The sequence below is a fragment of the Prorops nasuta genome, unplaced genomic scaffold (genome assembly GCF_024137725.1).
Source record: "Prorops nasuta isolate Cenicafe-Biocafe unplaced genomic scaffold, Cenicafe_Pnas_1.2 PNAS00002, whole genome shotgun sequence".
Taxonomy (NCBI): domain Eukaryota; kingdom Metazoa; phylum Arthropoda; class Insecta; order Hymenoptera; family Bethylidae; genus Prorops; species Prorops nasuta.
In genome coordinates, this window is record NW_027116799.1 from 4,240,928 (window position 1) to 4,268,601 (window position 27,674).

The 27,674-nt window shown below is 37.9% G+C and overlaps 2 protein-coding genes across 5 annotated transcripts in view; one reads left to right on the forward strand and one right to left on the reverse strand.

The window, feature by feature from the left end:
- The first annotated feature begins 668 nt into the window (after positions 1 to 668).
- LOC136783492 (uncharacterized) lies at positions 669 to 5,565 on the forward strand. 3 transcript variants are annotated; one of them, XR_010824274.1, is made up of 3 exons: positions 669 to 5,107; positions 5,214 to 5,302; positions 5,435 to 5,565. XR_010824274.1 is itself a non-coding variant. In XM_066743710.1 (2 exons), exons 1-2 carry the CDS (start codon positions 4,810 to 4,812, stop codon positions 5,234 to 5,236), a joined length of 321 nt encoding a protein of 106 aa, XP_066599807.1. In that variant the 5' UTR covers positions 669 to 4,809; the 3' UTR covers positions 5,237 to 5,401. The 3 variants fall into 3 exon arrangements, 1 of the variants encoding a protein (XP_066599807.1); XR_010824273.1 differs by having other exon boundaries at positions 5,214 to 5,292; positions 5,343 to 5,449; XM_066743710.1 differs by lacking the exon at positions 5,435 to 5,565 and having other exon boundaries at positions 5,214 to 5,401.
- Positions 5,566 to 5,603: 38 nt separating this feature from the next.
- Positions 5,604 to 27,674, reverse strand: part of Pka-C1 (Protein kinase, cAMP-dependent, catalytic subunit 1) — a 29,465-nt gene continuing 7,394 nt past the window's right edge. For both annotated transcript variants that reach the window (XM_066743695.1, XM_066743686.1), the window contains one exon: positions 5,604 to 8,007. The gene's annotated coding sequence lies outside the window, so the exon portion shown is untranslated. The remainder of the gene's footprint in view (positions 8,008 to 27,674) is intronic.

Sequence of the window (27,674 nt, forward strand, 5' to 3'; positions counted from 1 at the left end):
TAATTGCCGGTTGAAAAGAGCTGCCAGGAAAAATCAGAATCAACTTACGCACCCCGTCATCAGAAAAACCCTGAAAATTCCGCGAAGGACTCGAGCATACTAATATGCTTCTTTGTAGAAAATTAATTCTAAACATTTGGCTGTGAAATATTGTTTGATGGGCTATACAAAATTTAATTTAGTAGTGGACGTTCGATCACTTACCTGCAAAAGATGTGAAGGATTCTGAAGTTTGAGTAATCGTTAATTGTTGTTGTTGAATTTGGTCGAAATACTGGGTAAATTAATTTTTACATTTTCCGTATGGTATTGATCGGAATATTGAACCAAAGTAAGTCTGCATTAACCGATAAAGGGATTAGCAGCAAAATACCCAGGGTACTCGCTCGCATATGGTGCCTTGATTGAAAAAATCGCACGAAGAAAAATATTGCGTCAGTTTTTAAGCTCTGGCCAATTTAAAACACTCCGTTCATTAAACGATGAAACCATCAAATGCTTAAATAAACGAAGGCAGACCAGAAGTCTTTTAATTGATTTTTCTTCGTGCTCGCAAATATTCAGCACTCATTTTGCAATTGTATCAAACTAATACTTACCGTATATAGGTCTCTGGTAAAGGGGAATGGGGAGAGGGGGGAATAACAAAATTGTTTTTAACTATTTAATTAGTTTATTTAACTTGATCTTATAATCATTCGCAGATACGAGGGATACGTAGTAAACAATTAGCTCAAATGATGTTTCTTTAAATACAAATAACCTAAAACACATGTTTGTTTATTTTTGGTTTCATACGACTAAGATTACGTTCACAGACAAACTTAGCCACGGCTCGATCACATAGTCGAATATCTCTATGATTTATACATATACAATTTGAACCCGCATTTAGTTAATACTTTCTTTCACCTTCTTTTTCATTGTTTTCTCTCTTATGCATAAAAATCTTGCTCGTCGTCTGTTCCGAATCACTCCGAACGAAAATACGCCGAGAATTCCTTCGGTTTTTCCCAGAGTGACTCGACCCAATTCTATCATCTTTCCTCCGACAATACACAATTCGCCTTTTCGCTATTAAAACGCAACTCGTATGTAGCAGCTAAAACGCAGAATATCCAAAAATTAAATCTCAGTTCCCACCGAACTCTTGTTCTCTCTTTCTGGCTCTGTTCCACGGGATCCTACCATAAATCGAATCGACTGTCGTAAAATCCTCTCGGCTCGAGTACAAATGGCAGCAAAAAAGTCCCATTTGTGGTTTTCGTTAAACAGAGATGCAGCAATTTTCTTGGAATCCGCAAAGATGGACCTTCTCGGTCATTTCGTTAACAAACGGTTCAGACTCATTCCAACAAAACTGACCAATTTTCCATCCATGCATAATTTACCACAAATGGATAATTTTTTGCATCTGAACAAAAAGTCATGTATAAGCTTTTCGATTTATACGGTTCGTCGCTCTGATAGCACACGATATTCAAGGGACATCCTCGGCATGGCCACTGGACGTGTGGATATCGTTGTAGCGTTCGAAGGATGTTCTGAGGATATTTGTGCTATTGGGGCGATAAAGTGATCTCCCCCCCCCCCCCTCCTACACTTAAATAATTCATATGTTTTTGCAAGATCAGATTGAGTAAAAGATCAATATTTTAATAGCGAATAGCGAAACTCGATGAAGTGAGATACCTTTTTACGATGAAACTACCGCGAGAAACAAACAGCGAAACGTTCTGCAGGATTTTCGGTGCCGTTGATTATTGCTTGAAAGCTTGCGCGTAGCGTATACACGGAGATTGGTTCAGCGACCTGAACGAACGCTATGCTGTTGTTGCCCCTACCCACCTCCCCTCTCCTCACCTAACCCAAGCACCCAGCCACAAACTTTATCGAGTACTTGAAAACCAAAAACTCCGAAATTGGCCGTCTCACGTTTTATACCAAACAGACGTGTATCATTAATCGATCCTTCTCTCTAAATACTCGAATGAACCCGGTCGACCCTCGAACTATTCAACCGTGAGTCAATTAAAACGATTAAAACTTTACCTTAGCGAAAGAGGCCCAATTGGCTTTTTCACACAAGTCTAACTTATATACGTATGCACTATTTATACCTGTATCTTCTAGTTATTCTCGAATAGCAATAGTGTGTTGAATTTTTCATCCAATTCGATCCGTTGTTGGAGAAGTTTCCGTTGTACACCGCTGACCAATGATATTCCACTGTACGTGGTTCGTCTTTAATGGACCGTACACAAAGTAAAATCCATAATAACATGGCAATTGCTGATGGTCGCGCGTGGTTTGCTGCGTTGCGTCTCTAAAGGCTCGCTTGGTTCGAGGTTCGTCACATGATTAGTCCTGTAGGCTGTAGGGACTATGGGAGCGGAAGGGAGGGGAGAAAGTCGATCTCGCGGCGCTAACGATTCGATTATACCTAGTTTGACTATTAGCTACGTGGTCCATGTCGTCTATGAATATGAAGCATAAGCGGGCTATTTGTCGCAAGTTTTTCAAGATTGGCCAAGGTCACTTTGGCTTAAGAAAGAACACGAGAAACAAACAAACGTGATTTGATACGCGAGATGCCCGTACAAAAGACGAATACGCTCTCCCTTGGGTATTTGACAACAACAACAGCAGCAGCGACAACAGTCAAGTCCGGAGAAAAAAGGTACCTTTACATAGTAACACTTAAATGATAAATCACAATACGGTCGCAGAGATTGTAGCAACTCTTCTCCTTCTTCCTTCCTCTTTCTCCCTGTTGCTCTCCCTTTGCCAGTCAATTACAAGAGCCTCGCTACACTTTCTGAAAATTGTTAAAAAACAAACCAATTTAAACGAACGAGTAAAAAATTAATCCAGTCCCCAGTGATAAAATCTCCATGCCGAGAGTGATAAAGATTGAAAGGAAATTGATATAATCCCATGGCGAGGCTCCTGGACACGGAACGAATCGTACGCTTCGACCTGGCCAGACTCGATAAAATGAACAAATTTTACACTGATCCGCTTAATATTAACGATTGTGCATTCATTCACTCCTCTCTCTCTCTCTCTCTCTCTCTCTCTCACTCACCTATTCCAAATCACAGTATCCCAGCCAGAAAAATACCTCAAAACTCACTCATACGCACTCATTGGAAAATCTTAATACGAGCTTATAATAATCAGCTTTCATCTCTCTCTCCCTCTCCTCATTTCCCTTTTGCTTATCCCAATTTTCTTCCTCTTTCAGTTACTACATATCCTTCTCGCTACTTTTCCCTGCTTTTTCTAGTCGCTTTCTTTAAATGATATACAATCTCATTCGACAAGTCCACTAGAACTCTCCAACGCGTCGAACACCGTAAAATAAGACTCGCAGAATGTATCAACCATCTTCTATAATAAATCAAAAAGCTTTTTTACGGCGCTCAACGCGTCTAACTTAATCAATAGTTAGATATAATAGTAAAAACGTTTACAATATTGAAATTTTTTTGCAATTTTTGTTCACAATTATAAACTCAGCCGTGTATAATTTATTTTTCTACCGTAGTTCGACTAAGAATCGTAGTGGGGCGCTGTGATCGCGGAGAGGTCAGCAGTAATATTGGAATATTTTTAAAAGTAGATTTTTTTCTTTGTTGTCACCAAGCGTTGATCAGCGGAGTAAAAGAAAGAAAGAGAGATATAGAAGAGAGAGTAAATAGAGAAGAAGAAATCGAGCAAAGGTAGAGAATAGGTAAAAAATTGGAAGAGTATTATATTATAACGAGAGAAAGAGAATGAATAACGATTAAAGATAAAAAGGAGGAGGGGAGGGGGTGAGAGAAAAAGAGTGAGGAAGAAAACAAAAGTTTCGGGTATTCCGATCGGCGGGTCACGTACGCTTCTAGCTTCTGGCCGAAGTCTAAATGCCGGAGGCGTTCGAATTTCCTGTCGTTACGTGAGTCGCCTACCGAAAACTCTTATTGTCAATGAAAATCATTCGTCGAGCCTGCATTCCCGCAAGACCATTCTCGAATTTACACGAGCCGCGGACCAGAACGAAAAATAGTTTATTACTTAACCTCCTCAGAAGACTCGATTCTCTTTCCTGAAAATGACGCGTGACTCGCAAACGCTTGTTGTGTTATTTGTATATGCGCACACTTGAACACACAACTATTGACAAATCTGCGCGCACAAGTAAGTATACACAATATGCATATACATGTATATTTAATATAGTATGTACCCGTATGAAAATTGCTTAATCAAACGCTTCCATCTTGGTTCGTTCGTTTATTTGTTAAGAAATATTCTGCTCTCTCGTTTTCACTCCTATCGATTATAACCTCAAAAGATTCTCATTTTTTTCGTTTTCTTTTCAGGTTGCAGTCATGCTACTACTCACAATTCCAATAGGTAGCGTCTGAACGATTGACCTTTCCTGCTTAGCGCTTTTCTTTGCTATAGTATATATATATATATATATGTAATAAAGCAAAGTTGCGTGCTTCGAGAATAAGCTTTGACGCATCTATTTATTTCTTTATCAAATACAATGGACCGATATGATCAAAGAACGCTGCCTCTCACCTAGGATGGACCATCGACTTATACTAAGATATGCGTGAGATTGTAACCTAACATGGTAATTGGACAAGAAAAATCAGGAATAATAATTGATGAGAGAGATATCGTTGGTATATTACGAACTACGGATTAATTGGTCCTTGGCCATGATTGGATGAATGGAGAAGAAGCGAGGTCTTTTCGTAGCCCTTGTGCAGAGCCTGGGAAGTCAAGTATTGGCTTGATAAGGTGGCCCGAATGATATGGCTTTGGCTTTGCGGTGTTGCGATGGTGCCATTTGTGGACAGAAGGGTTGGTTTATCATGCGACATGCGTGAGATAAGGCTGTGCGGAGAACACACTATCGATAGCACGAGGGATGACATTGACTCTAAAAACAAAATCAAAAGCAACCAAACAAAAGATATATCAAAGATAAATTCAAAAAGTAATGGCAAACTCAGCTGTTGTATTAGTTTCATTCTATCGATTTTCTTCTACTTTTTTACTCTCAATATTCAAATGCAGCGTATCTATAAGGGCCCGAAACTCAACGGTAAATTCTGATTTAATCGTTAATTTTCCATTACCCTTTCAATCTTGCTTTTCTTTAATCCTGAATACTTACCTGTTCGTACTCTTACTTTTGATTTATTTTCCAGAAATTGCTGAGAGACTAGCTTAGAACGATGTTCCGTGTTTGCATATCAATATTCATGACTGAGAAAGAGAGAAAGAGAGGTAAGGCCGAGTAAGTAGAACGTATAAATAAATAATTAAATAAATCGCAGTTGCTTACAGTTATGCTAATGCATTCTCCAAATGAACAATGGTTATACCATATGCATAAGTTGTTAATCCTTTTCCAAATAATGCAAGACAGCTCCATGCAAAAGTCAGCTGGATGAATTTTGTTATGTATAGCTATGTATACATATGGAGTAAACAATTATGTGTTATAATATATACCATTATACATACATAAATCAAGTAAAATGGACAATGAAAATGGAGAAAAGTGTGAGAGAAATGAAGCGGCAATGAAAAAAGGGCAGTATTTAAATTATACAATCTTTGCAATAGGATTTATTTAAATTAATATTTACAAAAATGAGATTGGCATATCCATTAATAGTAAATCATATCGTGTTCTCTCTAGTTCAAATAATACAAGTCCAATTGAGAAATGGTCTACATGTATTCATAGCAGTTATAATCGGCTACGATTTACAAACGTAACATAATCATCACAAGGCGAGACAAATCTCACTTTACAATACTCTTGATGCAAAATAGCGATAATTATATGTATATTCCATCTTTTTTTTTCTTTGTTAAATTTCTTTTACTCACAAAAATCCCTATCGTGTCCCTATTACACGTACAGATAAATACGTCGCTTGTACGAACTTTGGCGCAATATTTTTTTTTTAACAGATAACTATAATTATAATCGTCATCATCATCATCATCATTATCATTATCATCATCATTCCCACCTTTTTGTTACATTTCTGGGTAGGGACATCTCTGCATGTGTGTATTTACGTGTTTATGGATTCGTGTGTGCACGACTTCTTGCTGTTGTGATTTTCTAATTTCATTTTATTAGCATGTATACTCAAATCGGGGCAACGCAATTTTCCGACCTTTTTCCCCCTCCTCTCCTTTCCCCTGTTTATTTATCGTTAAAAAAATCCTTATCGTACGAGCCATGGATTTGCCGCTAATAATAATCAGCCGTCTTTAAAATTGTCATTTAACTAAAGTTTTCTGTACAACTCAACTAAATCATTTAATATATTATCTTTATCTAAATATATGTATATATTTATATCTTTATTTAAATAATACTATATATACAGGGTGTATCACTTAAATCTCCCCAAGACGTAAGAATTTATTTATCTTTGTAATTATAAGCATACACATTTTTTTCACCAGACTTTTCTGAATGAAAATAGAAAGGAGGTTCATAAGGGTCTTGTGCAAAAACTTGATAGAACTTATAATTACATAGATGGTTCTTTCGCATTTATACTCTGGGATTTAGAGCGGTACAACCTATTTATATATTATACACTTTTAACTAAATGGTTCTTTAACCTCAACAGAACTCGGTTAAATTGTGTCGCATCCCCGTTTTTAGATCTTTTTTCTTTCAGCTAAATTTACACATCTTATATTTCCTCCCTGTTATTTCTCATATACACTACAGTAATATTATAAATCAGTTCAATCTTACCGCGTAATATACTCTTTTTGTATTAAGCTTGAGATTCAATTCCATCATTTTTATGTAGAATCATTCTCCCTCATTGCTAAACTCGAATAAAATCATTTCACGTATAGATTCGAACTCTTATCCGTTATCGCTTCGTTATCGGATTTTTATCATTATGTTCCTTCCAATTTTCTTCCTCTGTTTTGCTCCTACATAACATATACTAGATATAAGATTCTGTGAAATTTTTGCCGATGCCTGCCTCTCGTCTCTTCAATCGTGGCTCAACCAAGCCTTTTCACAACAATCTTTCTCTTCTTTCTTTTATTCATGACACAAACACAACTATAAGTTAAGTATAATTCCCATTTATGAACAACATTCAAATATTTGTATGTGTGTGTTTATGTGTGTGTTCACGCGATTGCGCGCGTATTCTTTAATAAAATTGTTATACCGGTGTGATCGATAATTCAACGAGATTGCATTAACGTAATAAGTTCGACTCGTGGCCAACATTGAAAACTTATCCGATCAAAATTATTCATTTACAGGTTATCTTCCGGTGGAAGCTCGCAGATATTTACAAAGCAGTTGGACGCTTTTTTGAACTCTCGAGTCAAACGAACGGATGCTTCTCGTCAACAGTGTAGGGGGGGGGGGGTGTTTAGTGTTTACGAACGAAACGCTGTGGTGCGTTGAGGTTATGTTTGAGTGGACGGGAGAGGAGAGGGGTCGAGTGGAGTAAGAAAAACGAATATAAGTACAGGTACAAGAACCGCATTAGAGCAAAGAATTCACTCTGCAATTATCCTTTCCTCGTGTCTGTCCCAGCTCGTGGGCGCGCACTCGTGTCAGCAGTCAGCGTCGTCCGTGACGCACGTTTCCTTCCTCCACACTGTTGCCAATTCTCTCTCTCTAATACTCTCTCTCATACACACACACATACACACACGCGTACGCAAACACACATACAAGCGCGGACAATCCTGCCTGCCACGATCTTTCTCGAGAATCTCCTCCTAACAATAAGCGTAATATATGGCACGTGGAAAAATCAAAGCGTCTCGTTCAATCCCTGCAGACTCCTCCTCTTCCTCGCTCATCTTCCTCCTGATGTAACCATTATCGAGAGTCCTGCCAAATTTCCACGATCTGACAACGTCGCCACGTGCTGCTGGATTATTATACTACGACGACGCATGATGCAACCCACCAGCGAAAAGACAAAGCTAAAAACAAAGAAAGTCATTCCACACATTTGTTTATAAACATCCATTAAGCCCAATTTGCCATTGGTTCTTATCTCTCGGTTTTTCTATCATTCAATAAACTCCAGTGTATCCTCTAATCTGCATTTATTTACATCAGAAAATTTACGATTGGAAAATTGTGAATTAATATAGTCTGAGACTAGTGTATTTTTATTGTTTATATCCAAGAGATAAGAGCCGATCAGTAGTGGTTAAAGTTTCAATTGTGGAGATGTAATTTTTATTAGGGTTATAATTCTTCGCGTGTGCATCGTTGTGATTATGATCGCTAATTAAGAGGATTGCTTCATGATGTAACACGCGCTTCAAGTTTTATTTCCTGGAAATAACGTAGCTCGTAGTGAAACCGAATTTTTCAATAAGACAGATTTCTAAATTTTAACGCGTACTTTGCAGTTTTATATTATCCATTCGAATAATTTGTCCATCAAATTCCTTTCCCTAGTTCAAGGCTCTTCTCAGAAATCATTGTTTCACGTTTCTCTGTTTAACCGTAATATCGCTGTTACTCGATTATTCTGGAAAGGGCCAAAGGCTCAGGATCGGTCATGAAATTTTCATGGTACGCGCGTAGTCCTTAAGGTAATTACGTATGCAAGGTTGATTGGCGACGTAAAAAGAAGGGTAAAAGGGGGGGGGGGGGGAGGAATAACTTAAAGCAAATACAAGCCTATCCAGTTCTGTATGTGCCAAGAATTTATTTTCACGGTGTGTGAGTTCTCGTTGAATCGAAGATTAGTTTTATTGTATGTTATCGTCCAGTTGAAAAGTCTTTTATTTTACCAGTGAGAAACTATTTTCGTTGGACGTTCGCTTTTAAACGTTTCCCTGTGAGAATGCTGCCCATTGTGTATGGTATTATGGCTAGGGATTATTTCTGTGAACCGTACGTTCTCGCCGGGTTGACGACACTCGTGCTCGACTTTCGTCGTGTATACGACGGTATACGTGCCAAGAAAATCAATAAAATCGCGGCTGGCCAGCGTTCCGTCGCTGTTCGATGCGATGCGCCACGTGCAGTAGTCCGCGTCGGCCCAATAAACCAACCCCTGATCGACCCCCCCCCCTCTCCTCGCCTACCCTTATCTCACCCCTTCGTCGCTCGATTCATCCAGCAGTTCGTGGTATCCTCGCCCAATTATTGCTTGCGCTCTGACTCACACACATTTTTCCATTTCCTCATTCATAGCGTTCATTCCAAATCCCCGGAGCTATTAATTCTTTCGTTATTACCCCCCACCCCCTCTCCTTCGCTCTTTATATACTGCATCACGCTTTGAACTTCAAAAACAATGTATCAAGGTTTGGGGAAAGAATGAAACGTAAATATTGGCAGTGAGTGAAAATCGAATATACAAATAAAAATTCAGGAGTACGAATAGAAATATGGTCATACGTGTGAAACATAATTTATTGTTTGGCCTTTTACTGGTAAAGAAAGGAGTTTTATCGTTTACAGCAAGATTATTGCAAGATTTGAACCTTGACGTGTCGGATGAAGCTGTTCGATGTATAATTTCACGTATGAGTAGCTTTGATGATCTCACGATCAATGATTCGTTCAGTGCGAGGTAAGTGGGATTAAGAGTGTTTATTTTGTATCTTTGTAAAAATTGAAGTATTGTAGTATGGATTTTTTTCAGCGTGGGCCAAAGAAATTTACTGGTGCAAGTGAGATGGATATTGTAGAAATTTCTTCTGAGCAACGACAGACGCGAAGTCGATTGTTGTGGGTAATTAAACCTAGGAATAATTACTGGCTGGTAGTGCAATTCCATCATTCATGCACGTAGCATGATCATACTAATATTCTACGGAGGCAGAGTACTCGGCAAATTGCACTTACTCCACTAGTGCTAATGGACAGAATCATCACGTTTTACATTAGTGCACATGTCTATACTTTAACATACGTAAATAACCGAAGAGTACTGCAATCGTTAATTGCAACGTAGTCAAGGGCAACCGATAGAATTTCTTGCGCCCTCCTCCTGGTTTCATTCATCTTTTCCCTTTTGGCACCTCCATATTTTGTATATACTCCGCTTGTCTTACATTTTCTTTTTCTTATAAGAACTTTTATTATTTTGTACCTTTATCCTTTAAATTGTTTTCTTTACCACCAATGTAATAGACAGAATCATTGTGTTTCACTCTGTATTTCAAACATTTACACGTATCATATATAAATAACCAACGTGACCATAATCATTGATTAGAACGTTGTCAAGGGTAACCGATAGAAACTTTTTTGTCCACCTCCTCGCCTCTGCTTCCGCCTTTTTCTCCTTGGTGCTTCAATATTTTTGTTCACTTTCTTTTTCTTATCAATACTACTTTTGTAAATTTTTCCCTTTACCCTTTCATTTGCTCCGTTCTTATACTCGTCTTTTATTATTTTCTTCGCTCTTCTCTTGAATTTCTTCTTTACCACCAATACAACAAACTTTCTACCAGCAAGCAGAAACTTTCCTCAAACACAGGAAAAACATCTGAAACTTCACTCAAATTGTCCTTGTACCCGTAACATCCAATTTGGAGATATATTTCTCTGATATTTTCCAACTCGCTGACCGAATACCAAAAACCAACCAGCTTTTCGATCCTCGGCTTGTCTTTGGCCTCTTTCGCAACATTCGATCTTTCCTTGTGCTACTTAACATACTTGCTATTTATTGCTACTGAAAATGCTCCTTTTATGTACTTGCAAATTATTACTCTCAAACATTTTCTTTATCCATTCAGAACTAGGCACTCCGTAAAATAGTTTTGGATAATAGCATGTATACGCAAGAAATATACTTTACGGAATAAATTTTTAAACAGTTTTTCGATTTACTTCTTATGTTTCAAAGTGAGTTTTGACATTAAATCTAATTTCCTTGCATTTAAAAGGCACGAATGTTCGAAGTTTAAGTTGTCAGCTAGCAACCAATATTTCCTGGCGTGTCCCAGTCGAGTAAAGTTTGAGTTTCTCGAGTGGGTTTTGAACTCGAGAGTACATCTGCCACGACACAAATTCGTAGACAGGAGTGTGCTTGTAAGACACGGGCGTTACCAGTAAAGCTCCCTTATCTGTACTCGTAAAAAACAGAATTTCACACTACTATCATCGAAACAACGATTACGAAACCAGAGTTTAAAACCGCTAGTTGCACACTCTGATAGAAAAATTGGAGAAGATATACGAGAAAACATTAAATATGCAAGAAAATAAATTCAATTGATAAAATTATTTTTTCCTGATAGAACACATCAGTTTTCAGGGTACACCTTCAACATGTCCACTGCACATGTGAATACGCGTTTAGAATGTTTTAAGGATTTTTTCAGGATATTTCTACTGTTAGGATTTGCAATTAACAATTAATGTAACAATATTTGAAACTAATTGTTGAAAAAAGAATAAAAGTCGAGTAATTTTTTCATGCTAAAACTTTGAGGTTATGTCTCGATAAATTTTACAGGTGGCTACGCCAATGGGCCCATGCACGCGAGTTTCATGAACGATCCGGCAGTGAACAAACGTCGATATACTGGAAGGAGGAACGAGCAATAAGTATTCGGATGAGAGATTATACGACCCATTTAGAAAACATTTTAGTCTCTCAGAGCTCTTGGATCGACGTCGACGCAACGTGCCATTGTTTTTTCGGTTCGCTGATAACGAGCTACACCTAATAGTTATAAATCCATCCGCTTATCATCGTTCACAAACATGAACTAGTCTCTTATTCCACATCCCCACGTCCTTTGAAATGCGACCCCGAGCAGTGGGTGGTAGTCGCTGTAATTCCCCTTCCATAATTTTCCACCCTGTAGCTTTCTTCATCGGATTTCCGGCTCCTACGCCATTGCTAAGCTAGACCATTTTTACTCTCCTCGCTGTTATAGGAAAATCCACTTATTAACGACAAAAAGCAACAGGATAAATTATTTGAGGCTAAAAACTAAACGCTACATTAAAAATTTGCAAAGTATCAACAGTAAAGTGTTTTCTGATATTCGAGAAAGGGGGGAAATCGTTGAGGTTCACCAATTTGGGTTTAGTTACGCGGAAGACTAAAAGAAACGATACTGCATATCGAAAAATTGTGCATGGAATGGAGGGAAACGATGCGGAATTCAGAGCAACACACGAAACAACTCCACTATTCTGCTCAAAACAACAATAAAACTTCTCGTACCACTTTACGCTGCATTCTTCTACAAGTAATATTAACGAGTTTCAACCTTTTATAACCGTCCTTTTTTTATTTTCTTTCTTCACTAAGAATAAAACAATTTTTCTTGTCGAATTATTCATTTTCGACGCTATTTACAACGGATTAGCATTATCACACGGATCGCAGAAGACTTAACCTCAAAATTTTAACACCAGGTGTCGTTACGTACAACTACTTACGCTTACGAGTTTCTAGGTTATAGTTTCAAGAATACTGCAGGATGTCGGATGAAACGGTACAAATGTTTTTAACCCGCCAATAGGCGCGTGCTTTTTTTTTACGTAGATAGGCGCGTGGGGTGCCACGGACACCCCATTTGTTTTTCGTTATTAGACGTAAAACATTTACAAATACAGATTTATTTTTCAATAAATATCATCTATGCGAAGTTCCCTTTGGTATACAATAGCAATTGCATTTCTTTACATTATTTGTATTAATTAAACGCTAATATTTTTAAGTGACTGCACAAATTTTTCGCTACGTTACCAATAGATTTCTATTCTTGGGGTGTTCTGAACACCCCGCGCGCCCATTGCCGGGTTAACAATTTTGTGCCCGCGTTTAAACGAATTGGAAACACGAGAAAAGGGACTTAAGCTCTTCAGCGTTTTTGCATACATTAATGTACGATTAGCATTAATAATTAGCGAGAATTTTTCCAAGCGGGAAATTATTATTTTCCAGCGAGTATTTTCCGGGAACCGTAGCATTATCGCACTTTGATCATTCCGTCTAGTTATATTCCACAACGCAATACAGTGTACATTGCAAATTGCAGTACGAGCAGTTCCGCAAAGTTTTGTTGCTCTTGAACAATGATTTTACGAAAAATTTAGTGTCTGCATGAGAATCTGGTTCAGTGATCTTGATTTTTCAACGTTAAAGAGTTTTACAGGACTCGTGGAAATAGAAATGGAAAAAGCTATATTGTGATAACGGAACCGGACGTTATTCAACAAATTCAGCAGTGCGATAGTACTCAATGCAGTAGAAATAGCAAATATTTAATTATACATGAAGTGATACGATAATGAACTTGATGATTCGTAGGAAAAGATTAATTTTCTACAATTGCTCTCTCTCTCTCTCTTTCCTTCATTTGTCTCTTCGGAGCAATATTTCGGCCGTATATATTGGGATCTGACATTGGAGAAGAGTGGAGTGCCAATATTGCGGTTATAATTCGAATACTATTATAGATAGTATCGATGAAAAGTAAAATATGGTAATTCCAAGTTCTCCAAGTCTGAAAAGAGATAATTAAACAATCCCTTTACCCTTACGATCGTCACAAATTCAAAGACGATAAGCCAGTCCTCTCTCTTCCACATATAGATTCCAATAGTGTTTTAAGGGTTTATTACTCTTTGGCAACTGCTAAAATATACTTTTTTTATACAAATATCTTATCTTTATTATTTTAAAAATATTATATAAAAATTTGAGAAAAAGATTGAAGAAGTCTAAGAACATATTTTTACATTTTCGGGCGTGTATAAAGTATAAAAAACTTTTAAGAATAATTTTGAGGATGCGTTAAGAAAATTAATTTTCAAGAGGTAGCCTCTTTAATTTATTTTATAGAGTAAAGAGAAAAAACTACTCTCGAAACACAGGGATAACTGTGATATCTGAGGTAAGAGTAAAAGTGAAAACAATGTGATCATGTAAAAAAGGATAAACAAGATAAAAATTTAGTTTGCCGGAAAGCTGCCGGATAAGGTTATTCAATTCGATAGGAAATAAAGAGAGGAAGTTGTGGTATATCGATAAACAATTCTGTATTATTATTGTTATCATCATCAAAAAAGAATCTGATTAAAAACTACATCCGGTAAGTGGTTAACACCGGGCAAATCCAGATTTGCGGATTGAAGATCAAGACCGATTAAGATAAGCTTGAAAATCTACGGTAGGTGGTCTCAAGAGTAAACACAGTGTTATCTGACTGAGACTAAATATAGAATGTAAGAGAGAATAGTAGTTATGTATATATATTTGTTTTAGGTTGCTTGTAAGAACATCAACCAGAAATGGTGAATGTTTATGGTTGAAACTTGTCGAAAAAGAGAATAAAACTGTGAGAAAGAAATAAAGCTGTTGGTACAGTAGGGAACATCGTTTATAATAGTGACAAAGTAGCCTGGTTTATGCTTTTTAACTGGTCACCTTTGAATCCTGTAATGTTTACAACGTAATGTTATCTGGCTGAGACTAAAGATAGAGTCTAAGGGGAGGATAATACTTTATTTTATTTTTTTTTTAGTACTGGTAAAAAACATCAACAAGAAATGCAGAGCGTTTGTAGTTGAAATTTGTGGAAAAGGAGAATAAAACCGAGAGAAAAAAATAAAGTGGTTAGTACAGTAGTAGGTGATATCGTTTATAATAGCAGCAAAATAAAACGGAATTTAATACTTTCTAGTTGGTCGCTTTTGAATTGTATTTAAAATGCAATGATGTTTGGGACTAAAGATAGAGCCTCAGTAAATGAGAGTAGTTATAGTTACTTATTTTGTACTACTGGTAAGAGCATAAACGATAAATGGAGAACGTTTGTGGTTGAAATTTGTCGAAAAAGAATAAAACGGAGAAAGAGATAAAGCTATTAGTCCAGCGGGTGACATCGTTTATAATAGTGATAAAGTAGCGAGGTTTGCACTTTCTAACTAGTCACCTTTGAAACCTATAATGTTTACGAGGCTCTCTAGAGTAGCCTTCCAACGCTACGGATACTTATTGTTAGAAACGGAAAGCACCGAACACGGGATCGCCCTGCCTTTATTGGTCCAACGACGACATCAAAGCACAACACGAAGCAAGCTCAAACGCAACGAAATTCCACGAAAGCATATCCTTTCACTGTGTATCTCAATTTAGCGATAAGAATTCTTGCAGATTTATTTCACACACCTTAACTTCTCTTGATGTAAATTAATTTAATCATAATAATTGATCAGTTCGATCGTAATATTTACTACAGCTACTTGTTTTCAAAAAGTCATTGATATTACACTCATCGCGTTGGAAACGATCGCGGATCAGTGCTGTATACGTAACGTAACAACTTTAATCACAAGAATGGAACGGACGTCAGTAAAACGCTTTTAGTTTACGCACTTTATACTCGAAGATTGTCCTTGAAAATCGTTCAAGTACAAGCGTAGTTTTGATAGTAACAACAATGACAAATCGGTGCAACTCTGAATTGCGTTTTTAATATCAAAGCTAGTCTATCGAGATGAACGTTTTCTTCATGTAAACACGAGAGAATAAAAAATTGATTCAGTGTAATCTTTTGCGAGTTTAATCAGTTAAACTTAAGAAGGATTGCGAGTGAACGTTGTCGAAGCTCGTGTGAGATCACAAGAACGGGACAGACGTCAATAGTTTAAACTCGACAATTGTCCTCGCAAGCCGTTTGGGTACGTGCATCATTCCAGCACCGGCACAGTCATCGATCTTTATGCCTGTCGTTCCCATCTTTGTCAGTAGCTATCATCAATCGTTCCAACACAAACCGTTCTTTCTTGCATCGACAACTTCATAATTGTCTGAAAACCTTTCCTATTTACGTTATTTTCACCAACCAACCACCAAGGTCTCTCATTTCCATTCTCTTTCATATATCCAACCAATCAAAGCACCAAACGCACGCCTGTTCAAAACATCCGACGCCCAAATAATTTCCGTTCACTCTCGGTCAAACCAGTAGCTTCCGAATCTCTTCGTTCCACGCGAAAACAGCCACGATGGTTATGCGCATGCGCCATTTTACCGATGCACAATGTGTTCCCTAGTCGACCGTTGACTAACGTGGAAAGTTTGCTCTCGAATTTCTGAAAAGTGGGATAAATTGGCGACTGGCGCCGAGAGCGAGAGCGATCATGAACTTCGATACCGAAGCACGTGAGAATTACGTCAGCATTGTTCTCCAACGAGTTGTTTGAATTAATTTCACGTACGAGCGGATGCGAGGCACGAGACTATCGCGGACTCTTGAAAATCAGTCCTTGAGAGACTCCGCACGAACTCTGTCATCACAGCTTCTCCTCAATTTTTTTTCTTGTTTCCTAACCTATTTTCTTCGCGCTTTTCACGCTCCGTTCCAAAAAAATCACGCGTATCGATACTTCTCCACGACTAACCTATAAACCTAATAGTGTCTTAAGTTACTTAAAAAAATAACTGTGAACGATTTTAAGTCCACCTCTGTGGAAATCTGTTACAGTCCCAGGATAGGTCGACGTTAGCCTCTCATTCGTTTCTAATCAGAAAATCAATTCCACTTCGTTGCAAGAAATACTGACAATTCTCGTTCGAGGATCTTTCAGTGATTTATCGAAGTTAATTAAAGTCGAGTCGATATCTCGCAATATCGTATTTAGAGAGATCCATTATACCTGTATACTTTGCATTATTTTAACAATATAGTGTATAATGTACGAATGTTCCACTGATCAGTTTCAAAGAAGACAAATAATGAGTGATATTAAAATGCTGTAAGTTTCGATTACGATGGATCATTGGAATTAAAGTTATTTCTCGTTAAATTTAAAGCTTGATAATGAATAGAATTTACTACAAAGTGCAATTCTTACCAAGCAGATAAATTTTTCTAGTAGATATAAGAACTTTCTTTAAAGTAATCAAACCACATGTGCAACATAAACGTGAAAAATCTGGGAGCAAAAGTTTCGATTGGCAGTTTTTCCAATTTTCACTCGATATGTTATATACACAGAGCTTTCCCACCTTGACTATTACACCAATCCTTACAAGAACTTAGTACAGAATAACCCGCATTTCGCGTACGCCAAATACAATTCAGTAAGTATGCATACAGGCACCCAGTAAGCATGGAAACGGTCGTTATCGAAACGTTCAAATCGATAATTGAGGGAATGCCCTGAGAAACGTTGATAATACCCAAACTACCCAACGAGTCCCTTAATTATCCGTCTCGACGTTTGACGAAGGACGCATTCGAGTTGAGATAAAAAAGCACAAAAATCCTATTAAATTAATAGTTGGGTGACCAAAGAATTTTTGCCGTCCACATTGAAGAGGAACGAACAAGAGAGACGGACTCGAGGAAGACAAAGCGAGATGGTAGAAGGATGAAGGAACTGGGTCGAGAGATTCGAAGCTGAGGAATTTGTTTAATCCAGATTTGGAAGGAGAGATAAATCGATCGGTGAAAGACGGGATTTAATTAATTGGAAAGTAACTCTGTATGAATGGCGTGGAAAGAGAGCATTTTCCTTGGTTAGCAGTGAGAAAAATTGGATCACCTGTCAAAACAGTTCGATAGTTGAGTGTCGCTGTTGCGAGAGAGCTAAATTTATCGAATGAATGAAAACACCTGCGTATACGCGTCCGTTAATTTGTTTGCCAAAACAATTTCCGGCCTTGGTATTGTTTAATATAATAAACCGCGCTTACGTAAGCTCTCGGTGCGTTCGTCTATATGACGCGTGACGTCAGCTGACTAAAATATATTACACTACATTACATATAGTATACTGTACAAATAATACAAACCATAATTGAAAAATTCAACAAAACTTATTTTCAATTTTAGTTCGAACGTGAGAATTTCCTAAGAACGTCCAAAGACAACCCACGAGTGATATTATCCGAATCCATGTATGCACGTACAACGTCGATAGCCTTGCTGGAGTTCGTTACTTTACATGGCCAATGGATGACCCCCCAAGGTCACAATCTGCAGCGGGCAGGCACGTGGGTGCCCGCACAATTTTCTTTCCACATCTGTCCAAAACCACGCACAAGTAGACTCTTCATAAAATTTTTCCAGTAACCTCTTTTATTGCATGCAATTTTAAAACTAAAAATTGACAATATTTTTTTGTCAGGAGAGCGAAGAAAAATTGCAACAGTCGATGGGTGCACTCGATGATTCTATGGAAGAAGAAATTTTTACTTAGAATTCAAGTAAAGCATGAAAGATTGAGGGATTTATTACTTCGCTGTGCTTTTCCCGAACAATGAAACGGCTGGTGGTGTGGGAAAGGTCGGGGGAGGGGGGGGGGGGAGTATCCGGAAGATTTCAGATAGAGCTATACTCTCAGCCCTAGGGCCACCCGTGGAATCCTCTGGGGTACCGTGCAATCCGGCTGGCCTTCCGAAACCTCAAACCTCCAACGAGAATATCGCTTTATCATACTGTAAAAGCTTGTGGCTGACAAAGATGTATCGACTGATGCTATATATTGGCTCAACAACTCATTGCAGTCAATCTCATTTAGGGTATCAATAGTATTCCGATTCATTCGTATTTTTATCAGCAGTAATATGGTTGCTGTACAGTAAACCGTCTTCTTGTATCATACATGGTCAACCAAAAAACGCTGGTAAGCCATTAACACTTTGATTGTCATAAGAGTCACTGGTGATCGAAGGTACATATGGATTACGTTGTAAAATATTTTATGCTAGATCCAATATTCTAATCATCTAGGATCTATAGAAAAAAACAAAATCTCAAAAAGAATTTTTAATCCTGTAATTATGTATTGAATTAGCGTTTTGTATCAATTAATGAAAGTCTTCAAAAAGAAATTTGTGGGATTATCCTGGTGGAAGATTCGCAGTGATGAAGTTTACGCGATAAAAAGGCTAAGGGTGGAATGAGCTTAGGATCTATCGAGAGATAAATATTCGAGGGAGTTTTTAGCTCGTGAGATGGTATTTGAGAGAAATGCTTCCGTTCAGCGCTGTGATTCTGTATCCGTTTTGAAAGGGTTTTCGGCAAGGTGAGGTAAGAAATTGAAAGGTAAGCAAGGGTTTACGGTCCGAGGGGGCTCTTGCGTGGGTGGAACGCGTGGTTGAAGAAGCTGCTGCTGGGTACCAGCTGGTGCTTTTACGTCAATTCTTTGCGCATGCGCACCTCGCTTCCAGGCCAGACACGCGCAGCTAGTCAACTTCCACAAAACCTCCTCGAATCCTCCGCAAGAGGAACCGCCACTAAATTCTCCTCTGAAATATAAGTACGACCAAAACTTCCAAATCTCTCCTTATTGCTATTCTCCGTCGAACAATCAGTTTTCCTTTTACAAGTCCACGTTCTATCTCTCCTCTTTCAATACACGAATCACGATGTAACAACCCGTGCTCCCTAAACTCCCTCGGATTATCGATAAAGGAAAAATGGAACAAATCATTCGGCCACGTGTCATGAAAAATAATACGAGCTCTTGAAAAATTATTGCATTTTTAGGAAAGTATTTTTGTGTTAGTAACGTTACGAATTTATTACAACTCAGTATTCTGGGAGTCGTCACTGAATGCTCCTTTGAAATATGTATACAGACAAAGCTTACAAATCTCTCCTTTCCATTCTCCGTCGAAGAATTAGTTTTTCTTTTACAAGTCCATGTTTTATCTCTCATCTTTCAATACACGAATCACGATGTAACAACTCCTGCCCTAAAAATTCCTCCGAATTATCGATAAACGAAAAATGCAACAAATTATTCGACCACGTGTCATGGAAAATGACACGAGCTCTTGGAAAATTACTGATTAAACAAAGTACATTATTAAACGTTTAATTTTGGAAAAGTATTTGTGTTAGTAGCGGTACGAATTTATTACAATTCAGTATTTGAGGAGCCAACACCGAATGCTACTTTCAAATATGTACAGTCAAAGCTCCCAAACACTCCTCCAATAGCACAAATATCCTAAGAACATCCTCAGAACGCCCCAAGGAAATCCACACGTCCAGTAGGCATGCTCAGAATGTCTCGTGGACATCGTGTGCTATCAGAGTCCTTGCCATTCTCCATCAAACAATTAGTTTTCCTTTTACAAGTCTACGTTATATCTCTCCTCTTTCAACACAAAGCTGACAATGTAACACCCTCGCTCATTAAGCGTCTGAATTAATGATAAATAGAAAAATGAATAACTTGACTGTACGTAAAAATTAATACGTGCATTTAAAAAATGATTTCTCATTCATTAATTGAATAGAAAATTTATTGACCTTGTTACGTCATGTTTCAGTGAAATATTAATCAGTAGCATTACGATTACATTACACTGCTGCAAGTTTTACGCACGAAAAAACCAAGTATTGTTGGTTAATCGTCGACAGAGAAATTGTAAGGATTATCGTCGTTTTTTTCTATCAATGAGAGTTTAATGAATTATGAGAGAACTCGGCGAAGGCCAGGAACGCCTAGCAGGTTCAAAGCGAACACAAACACGAATGCCTTTTCCAGTGGCCAATCTTCCTCCTACCGTGCGAAAATCAGCATGAGAACCACGGACAATGGGGGCGTGATAGGCAGAAACGCTTTTGATCTGTGGTAACTTTTAACACCTTTTTAATGACTTCATGCGCCAATTATTACGTTGCGAATTTTCTTTCCCAGAATTCTTCGTGAACCCGATTAACACCGATCATTAGGTGGGTCAACACTGTCTTAATTAACGCACTGGATCAGTTTATACGATCAATTGAGAACCACTGCCACTCTTTATCGAGATATTAAGCCATTGCACGAAAGACAATATTATCATTATATCCAGATAATTTACCGAATAATTCCTGACTGCAGTGGTTCAAAAATGTTTTCAATTAAAATTGTCAATTCACCCCTCGGTTTATTTAAATTCCCAAGTAGCGAGATTCCGATTAAATCGGCCAATAATCAAGTGGACCAAATCAAGAATCGATCGGACAGTCGTTATTTTACTCGATTGCGAGGTTTGTACAAATTTAGATATTTCCAAGCTCTAGGTGGGCATCGCTGGATTAGATGGTTGAATATTGTTAGAAGCCTCGGAAGCAAAGTCAACGGGGCATCTGTCTGGCTTCTTTAAGGCAAAAACGTCACGACACTAAAATTATGCGGCAATACGTCAGCGAGTGTTCGACAGATGGCAATCGAAACTGGGATTGCGCGTCAAATATTTATATCGAGAGTTCTCTCGTTCCACCAACCCCCTCTTCTCCCTTTCCTCGTCTACTTTTAATAAACGAACCTAGGAAAAATCGTCCCACGCACCGATTTATCCAGATAATATCGCGTACGCGCCAAGAAACTTTTAAGAGAACGAACTGCTTCATCCCTGGAATATTATCCGTCCTGAGACAAATTTTATTGATTCCAATAAATCAACCAGACTGCCTCTAAAGTCTCACTTATTTCCATTCACAATTTGTATCTTCCAACACAAACTTTCCAACAACTATAATTTCTTTCCCAGTGGTCATCTGTATTACGTGCATTACTTGGTTATTATTCATACCGAATCAATCCATTTCCTTGGTTTATAATAATTTTATGATTCTTCGTTTGATATATTTTCAGGAATAAAATTGATTTTTTTTTACTAGAACGATCAACAGCTTAAGGAAGCTTTGCCATTCGAATATCAACACTGTCACACCTGCCATGTTAAATCTGCCATCTCAAAGTTAAAAAATTGAGACGACACGTCGTAGGTGGGACACGTAAAAATTTCCTATTGGCTAATATCGATTCTCTCGAGAAATTTACGATAGAGATGTCAAACTGGAGACACTCGAGAAAACTTGCGAAATCTCTAAGGAGGATTTATATACTGTTAGAGTCACTAGAGTTTCTAAAAAACTTTGATTATAATTTGTATAATCAATGGTATTTATTTAGCAGAATAATCAGGAAACGTTGGAGTACAGAATTGCAGTGGATTGGACAGAAGTAAGAAGAGAAAAACTTTGGTTTGCAGAGGGCTGCATGAAAAAGTTTTAAATGGGCAAATAGGGGGGAGGGGGAAAGAGGAGAGAATTGTTTGAGTTGTTTGGGTTTTTGTTGGGAGGCAGTGGTGACCCTTTGTTCGCCACACACACATACTCTTGACAAAACTTGACGGTGCAGATAAACAAAGGGTTGATTTAGACGTTGGACAAAAAATCCGAGATGAGATTAGAGGACAAGGGAAAATTAATAAAGTTGGAGGCCTCCCAGGGGTGGTACACGTTCAGCAGCTTGTAGTCCCTAATGACAGCAGGTGTCCTTGGATGTTCACCTCGTTTCAGTTAAACACAATAGTGCCAAGGCGTAATGCGAGAAAAAGGACAATCCTATTTTTTAAATTAACATTCGTAATCCATTAAAAGGAAAAAACTCAATCAGCTGTTCAACCCGATTGATGAAACAAAATAACAATCCTGTCGTTTTTGACATTCAATTAGTGGTCGATTCAACGGATATTAAATTCGAGTGAAACAAAATAAAGCCCTCCTGCTTTGAATTCAGCAGTGAAGGCTTGTTTATAAAAAGCGAGGCGTCGAATTACTACGAAGGTCGATTTTATTGAAAATCTCCGCTGGACGAGAAATTGATGCGAAAACTTGATTAAAACGACAATAGCAACGGACTTGGGGAATGAATTCGATACATTTAGCGAATTAGGAGGGTAATTCCTGAAGCGACTCGAATGTAGGCCAGGCCAATCTGGTTGATGTTAAAAAAATGGAGCCTCTAACAGGGTTAAAGAGGTGGAATCGTGGCAAAAGTGAGAAGATGAGCCAGAGTCGTAAGAGCGAAATCTACATTTCGTCTGCTTTCCTTGTGCAACAAGTTCATCCCCCCCCCCTGCCTCCCTCCCCCATCACCTCTCTTTCTTCCTCATCTCGCCCAGAAGAACGTCGATAATGCACGAGCATTCGAATGACAAATCGCTTCAGCCACGAGCCTAAAACCATCCTACGAACCAAAATCCTCTGAATAGTTCAAATATTCGTTCCTTTTAATCAAACAATTCAGCGTACACGAATTTCTCGTCAAAATGAAAAAGCCTTTCACAATCCAGCGATGGAAAATTGTACAATTTCATCCCTTAATTTCATTAATCTTCCAAATCCAGCAAACCGAATAAGAAGGTAAATGGAGCAAAACCGTTGAAAATCATTAACATTTAAATGGGATATTGTACATTGGCTGTACGGTTCGTTAAAATGGGCATATTGATTGGGTCACAAAGAGGTTTTTATCGAGCTTTTTGATTATTAACTGGAAAATAATAATTGGCCAACGTTCTGGTGACAGCTTTGAGCCACCTACGCCTTTCGAAAGTTAATTAACGAGGTCGTAATACTTATTATTAACGGAATCACGGTAAATATACTACGTACGTGTATAGTATATATATATATATATATAAGTACTCAAACAAACATAGACCCGCGCGGAGATCATTTGCCTCGCTCGATTCTCGAGCAACAATTTTCTCAGTTTCTCCGTAGGAATCCCTCCAACCATTTATTATCAGCCTGCAAATTAATCCTTAATTAAACATTCGCAACTTTTACGAGCGGTTAGCACCGAACTGCTTTTTTTCCACGTGTCTATTTTTAAAAGAACCAATCACTGGCTCGAGCGATACAGGAACGTTAAAATCGTATCGCTCGTTCGAGAATTATTCGTATAATAAAAAAAACCAAATAGCTAAACGTCTGTCGGATAAAATTTTGAAGTCTCGTGCTTTTTTGTCCTTTTTTTACGAGATTCTAATAATCGTGCAGGAACGTGAGAGAAAAAATTGAACGATTTTTTAATAAGAAAAAGAAAAAAGAGTTTTTTCAGCGGACGCAAATCACAGAAGAAAGTATTTCGCGTTGGAATCGGGTTTCACCGGAGATTCGAGTCAATTGGAACGATGTAAATTTTCTCTGAAGAGGAGAGCGTCCAATGGATGCTTAATAGGATACTCGTAACTTTTACGAACGCGGTTAGAGCTCGGATGCCCAGTCACTTAAGATAATTATTCGTTCAGTGGATGCAGTTAGCCCGATAGCCATATAGTCATACCTCGCGCATAACTTCCGATCTGGTTTCTCGCTTTTAATTAGCATGCATTATCCCCTGAATTCTTAGACCATTCCACGTTACGCAACGCTCTCACGTGACACGATTTGCGCCAAATCTCTAATAAAATCAACAAATCACCTTGAGAGTCTTTCCAGCATAGGGAGAATTTTCCAAATGTTGGCCTCTCGTTGATAGTTCCGTCAGGTTTCCAAAAGTTCTTCGATCTTTGCAAGAATCATTTTAATGAATGGACTTTCAAATCGTACCTCTATATTATCCTCCACAATTATTCACGTCCCACGAACGTCTCGTTGCAATTTTTGTTCGTTATTTTTGTCGATTTAATACGATGCTTCGAGTAACGTTGATTAATCGAATCCTCTAATCATTGTTATTTCGTTTCTCCATTCTCCACTTTTGCCCAGTCGATAAAGTTTCTTTCGTGCAAAGACAAGAGTTTCTAATTGCTATAAATTCCTCGGTACAGATAGTTATTTTTTTTTTGTTAGATACGCGCTTGTATATATATAGAGGAGATCTGATTTATAAATTTTAGTAAGTGTAATCGCAATAACTTTTCATTTGATTCAAGGACTCGCGCGTTGTGAAATTTTTGCAAAATATATAAATTTTGTTGGGTTATTTAAAATTGCTAGAAATCGACAGTATTAATAATCTTTCTTTAGTAATTTAGTCGGTAGGTGAGCATCGGAGCGACAATTTCCACGAGAGATGAAAATCGGATAAAAGGAAATTCCTGAGTATCGATCGCATCAACTTTTTCACAAGGCGTGTAGCTATAGATAGAATGGGTAAGCCTCTGCCTGGCCAACGATATAGATATTGCTCTCCGGGTTGCTCTTTACTCTTGCATGGATCTTCCGGGGGATTTGACAGGCTCAAAGCAACCCGCTCATTGATTTTCAATAAGAGCCTTCGTCACAAGGAGGGACAAAGGTAATTCGGATTGGTGTGACATTCAATGGTTGGCGGAACGATGACGATCCTGCAATTTCTACAAACGCCCTTCTTCATCATCGTTCCTCAAATTTATCCCATTTATTCGTAACTTTAAACTTCCATTGTAATCCTCCAGGTCTCTCATCGATGTAAACCAAATTTCTTACATTTTTAAGGCTATCAATTACGTTAAATTTCATACCCAAGAACCTGAGAAAGTTCGTTGAAAATACTCCTAAAGACCATCATGCATATTTCCTATTTTCCTGCAATTTCTGTGTGTCTGTGCAAAAGCTGTCCTTCGTCTCGTTTCTCAAATTTATCCCATTTATTCGTAACTTTAAACTTGAATTTTTAATCCTGTTTCAACAATGATATGAACTAAATTTCTTACATTTTTAATTCAGCACACTTTCAAGGCTATCTTTTACTTACGTTGTATTTTAAAAAATTCGTCGAAAATATTCTCCTGAGGAAGATTATATACATTTCCTGTAGTTTTTGTGTATATGTGTGGAAATGCTCTTTTTCATCTCGTTACTCAAATTCATCCTATTTATTTGTAAATTCAAACTTCAATTGTAATCCTCCTGTCTTCCCATCGATTGGTCTATATCAACATATATATGTATATATATATAGTATACCATTTCTTACACTTTTCATCGAATAAATATTCAACACAATCCATTACGTTATGTTTTATACCCAAGAACCTTCCAGTGTGTATCCATCTATCCAATAAGTTCATCGAACGTATCCGCCAGACCGATATACATTTCCTACAATTTCTCCAAATGCCACTCCTCAAACTCGTCTCAATTCCCCATATCTCCAAGCTTCAACCGTAATCCTTCCATTTTGTCATCAATATAACCTAGCAAAGATGACACTTTCTTACACTCCTTTATCGAATATATTGAAAACTTTATTGAATTTGCTATTGAATTTTGCATCGTCCTATAGGTGTTTTTCTAACGGTGGCATATAGGAGATTCGTGTTAGTTGACTATAGCGCTCAGGATGATGGTTTCTGAGAGCGCTGATTGGTCAATACCATGTAGTGTCAACATGAAATGGTCCGTTACCAATAGATGAATAAAAAAAATGAGACCCATCCGCCATTTTGGAGTGGAGAAGTGTTTACATGCCAGTTGTAGCAGAAAGAGGTGCAAAATGGAATAATGTCAAATAGTGAGGTTACTAAAGTAAAAATGGAAAATAATGAGTGGAAAATAAGAATATTCGAACTTTCCATTCATTATTTTCCATTTTTACTTTAGTAACCTCACTATTTGACATTTTTCCATTTTGCACCTCTTTCTGCTACAACTAGCATGTAAACACTTCTCCACTCCAAAATGGCGAATAGGTCTCATTTTTCGTATTCATCTAGTGGTAACGTAGTACCATTTCATGTTGGCACTACATGATATTGACCAATCAGCGCTCGCAGATACCATCATCCTGAGCGAACTAACACGAATCTCCTATATGCCGCCTTTAGAAAAACACCCTGTATCTAGTCAATTCGCACTGATTTTTTAAAATCACGAGGTTATAATTACATAGCTAAAAATTTCTTCGTTTTATTAAGTTTATTTTCGGTTTACGTAAGTGGTGATGTAATTGTGGAATAACTGGCAAAGCGGACGCTAGATGGGGATACATTCGGTCCAAATTCTTATAGGGACGTTTTTCGCGTGGTTGCTCGATGGAAAAGTGCAGAAAAGTGCACGAATAGCTCGAAGAATGCTAGGAATGCAGTTGTATACGCGGCTGTTTACATTTTTTTCCGCCCACTGGTAAGAAGGCCAACTTTGATAGTGAAACGTCAAGGTCGAACCACGAATTCCCTTGGTTTCCTTTTCTAGACTGCGCGATATTTTCAGCTTGGCCCATTTTTCTACCATGCAACGTAAATTTTCTTTTTCCAGACCACGCGATGCTCCATGACTTATGCTTCGCTATTTCTTCGCCACGCAACGTAAACTTTTCACGAGGCCACGCTCGATTTACAGACCTTCCACGATTTTGACAAAACCTTCGGATTTTACGTAAGGACGTAACCTCCATAAACCATCTCCACTCAGTTAAAACGTCGAGATTTCAGTTAGGGCCAATTCACTTTAATTCCCACCACTCAACAATTTTCAATAACCCAATGAAATCACGTTGAAACTCAAATTTTTTTAAACATTTTTGCCATGCAATTGTTAATAATTTTTTTGTAGCACGTCGAGATTTCATTTAAGAACTAAATCTCCTTTAATACCCACCACTTGACAGTTTTTCATAACCTACCAAGAACCTATTAACACGCAAAGTTCCTCAAACATTCTTACCATGCAATAGTTAATAATTTTTTTGTCAAAAGCAAATCGTGCGACACTTATAATAAGATTACGCGATGGAAACTTTTTCTCCATCCTTCTCGAGTTTCCAGATCATTTACAAGGCGAAGTAACGTGCGAGTGGAAATTTAATAATGAAATGACGAGTTGTGGAATGACTAATAAGCAAAAATATTGATTCAGCAAAATGTTTTTTTATTCTTGCCTCTTGGACGTTTAAGTAATGGATTGTACGAGATACAGCATGGTGG